The 2,890-nt window shown below is 34.9% G+C and overlaps 1 protein-coding gene across 1 annotated transcript; it reads left to right on the top strand.

Annotated features, from left to right (window-relative positions):
• Positions 1-482: 482 nt before the first annotated feature.
• LOC142312602 (olfactory receptor 5AR1-like) lies at positions 483-1,409 on the top strand. The gene has a single exon (XM_075351594.1). It carries the CDS (start codon positions 483-485, stop codon positions 1,407-1,409), a length of 927 nt encoding a protein of 308 aa, XP_075207709.1.
• The last annotated feature ends 1,481 nt before the right edge of the window (positions 1,410-2,890 follow it).

The raw sequence follows: 2,890 nt of genomic DNA, 5'->3' as shown, positions 1-2,890 counted from the left end.
GTAGTAATTATTACTCATATCTATAAATTATATCTTAGTATTTTTTAGAACTTTATATGTTATTTAGGTTTAAACATGAAATATTATTATTATTATTTATTATGCATTGCTTATATTTGTTAAGACTTTTTGATCCTTAATGTCATATATAATTGTTAAGACTTTGTGATCATTAAAACCATAAAAGAATATTTTACCTTGATTGTTGTCGTTCCCTGGAGTTGTCGTATAATTAATTGCAATCTCAAACCTCTGGTGCATATTTCTGTTAAATAAATATTCTATATATTCCTAGTTTTTCTCATTGTGATTAATCTAAACAACCCTTTATGTCGCATCCTGTGAGTGTATTTGCTATTTGACCCTTGTTGGCTAATGGCAATTTCCGGTGAATTTTTTATTTTGCTTTTTTTTCTGAATAAAAGATTTCAGAGCTTATTTCTTGATGAAAGCCATTTTCAATGTCTCTTCAGTGATGTTAAATGGAGGCAATAAACTTTACCATTGATGACTTTGTTCTCCTCGGCTTCCATGAGCTTCCAGACTTCCAGCTGGTTTTCTTTTTCATATTTCTGATCATTTATGTTGCAACTTTGGTAGGAAATTTATTAACAATTGGTCTGTTTTGTTTTGATCATCATTTCCACAGTCCCATGTATATACTGCTGTGTAACATGTCTGTATTGGATATGTCCTTCACCTCAATGGTTCTACCAAAGTTATTGGACATCTTTCTAACTGGGAACAATGTCATCTCCTACCATGGTTGTATGACTCAGGTTTTCTTTTTTGTGGTGCTTATGGTGTCGGAGTACCTAATCTTGGCTGTCATGGCTTACGATCGATACGTGGCCATCTGTCATCCCTTACGTTACTCCTATTTCATGAGTCTGCAGGTCTGTTTCTGGATGGCATTGATATCGTGGAGTATCGGAGTCCTTGATGGAATTCTTTACGCCTTTCTAATATCTTCCTGTAACTTTTGTAGGTCAAATGAAGTGGACCATCTCTTCTGTGATATGAAGCCTCTAATGATGCTTTCTTGTAGTGACACACATACCATAGAAATGGTAATACTTGGCCCGAGTGCCATCATTGGCTTTGTCCCCTCAGTCATGACCTTGGTGTCCTACATCTATATCATCTCTACAATCTTGAAGATTCACTCTAAAGAAGGAAGACACAAAACCTTCTCCACCTGCTCCTCACACCTCACAGTCATCCTGTTGTTTTATGGAACGGTCCTCGGCATGTACATGAGGCCAAAGTCCAGCTACTCAATGGACCAGGACAAGGTGTTTGCCGTTTTGTATGCCGGAGTCATTCCAATGCTCAACCCTCTCATTTACAGCTTGAAAAATCAGGAGGTGAAGAAAGCTCTGTGGAGAATATACAAAAAAACTATATAATCATCAGTTACCTCCCTCCTATTACCTTTGTAGACGTTTGTTTTATTTTTTCTATTGTTTATATGTTTTAACATTTTGTTCTTTTTTATACATTTTTATTTTTTCATCTATTTATTTTTCCCTTTTTTCCTGGTTTTTTTTTTCATTTTTTCTTTAATTTATATTTTTATATTCTTCATGCTTTTACTATGGCCATTTCTAGACATTTGAAATATATACTGTATATATATATATATATATATATATATATATATATACATATATATTTATTAATTTATTTCACTAATATTAATAATCCCATTCTCAGGGTATTTATTATTGTATTTTTACTGTTTATATGTAATTTCTACTTTCACTGCTTCTAGCACTTAAGCTAGTGTTACTGACACTATTTCACACTTCACTCCCAATGTCAGATAAAAGCCGCTAAATAATACCTTTTATTTTATCCATCAGCATCCTTTTATCCATTTCTAAACACAATATTTCTCACGAGTTTTCAATGTTCATTATTAGGGATGATCGAATACCACAAATATTCGGCTTCACAAATATTCGCCAAATAGGTCGCCGCTATTCGACTATTCGCGAATACTCGATGCACAATGTAAGTCTATGGGAAACCCGAATAACAACCATTCGGGCTTCCCATAGACTTACATTGCGCATCGAATATTGGCATAGCGGCGACCTATATGTTGGATATTCGCGAAGGCGAATATTCTGGTATTCGATCATCCCTCTTCATTATTTATTTCATTCATCCAATTTATTATTATTATTATTATTATTATTATTTTTTTTTTTCTTTTTTACCAGTTCTCATATATGGCCTCATTTGCTACTTATTCAGGTGGTTTCACATGTGGTCAAAATTGTTGGTCCCCTAATGAAAGAAAAACCCACAATAGTCACAGAAATAACTTGAATCTGATAAAAGTAATAATAAATAAAAAATCTATGGAAATGAACAAATGACAGTCAGACATTGCTGCTTTTCTGCTTCCACTGAATTTAAAAAAAAATAAATAAAACTCATGAAATCGGCCTGGACAGAACTGATGGTCCCTGAACTTAAAATTTTGTTGCACAACCTGTTGAGGCAATCACTGCAATCACACGATTCCTGTAACTGTCAATGAGACTTCTGCTCCTCTCGGCAGGTATTTTGGCCAAGCCTCAAGAGCAAACTGCTCCTTCTGTCTGGTGTGTGAAGGTTGCCTTTTCCAGACAGCATGTTTCAGCTCTTTTCAAAGATGCTCAATAGGATTTAGGTCAGGGCTCATAGAAGGCCACTGCAGAATAGTCCAATGTTTTCCTTTTAGCCATTCTAGGGTGTTTTTAGCTGTGGGCTTTGGGTCATTATCCTGTTGCAAGACCCATGACCTGCAACTGAGACCAAGATTTCTGACACTGGACAGCACATTTCTTTCTAGAATCCTGTGATAGTCTTGAGATTTCATTGTACCCTGCACAGATTC

Source organism: Anomaloglossus baeobatrachus, chromosome 5 (genome assembly GCF_048569485.1).
Source record: "Anomaloglossus baeobatrachus isolate aAnoBae1 chromosome 5, aAnoBae1.hap1, whole genome shotgun sequence".
Classification (NCBI taxonomy): domain Eukaryota; kingdom Metazoa; phylum Chordata; class Amphibia; order Anura; family Aromobatidae; genus Anomaloglossus; species Anomaloglossus baeobatrachus.
This window is presented reverse-complemented; position numbering and strand designations above follow the sequence as displayed.

What these genes read in the sequence shown, in the direction of transcription:
- LOC142312602 (XM_075351594.1), top strand. Translation starts at nt 483, where the DNA reads ATGGAGGCAATAAACTTTACCATTGATGACTTTGTTCTCCTCGGCTTC.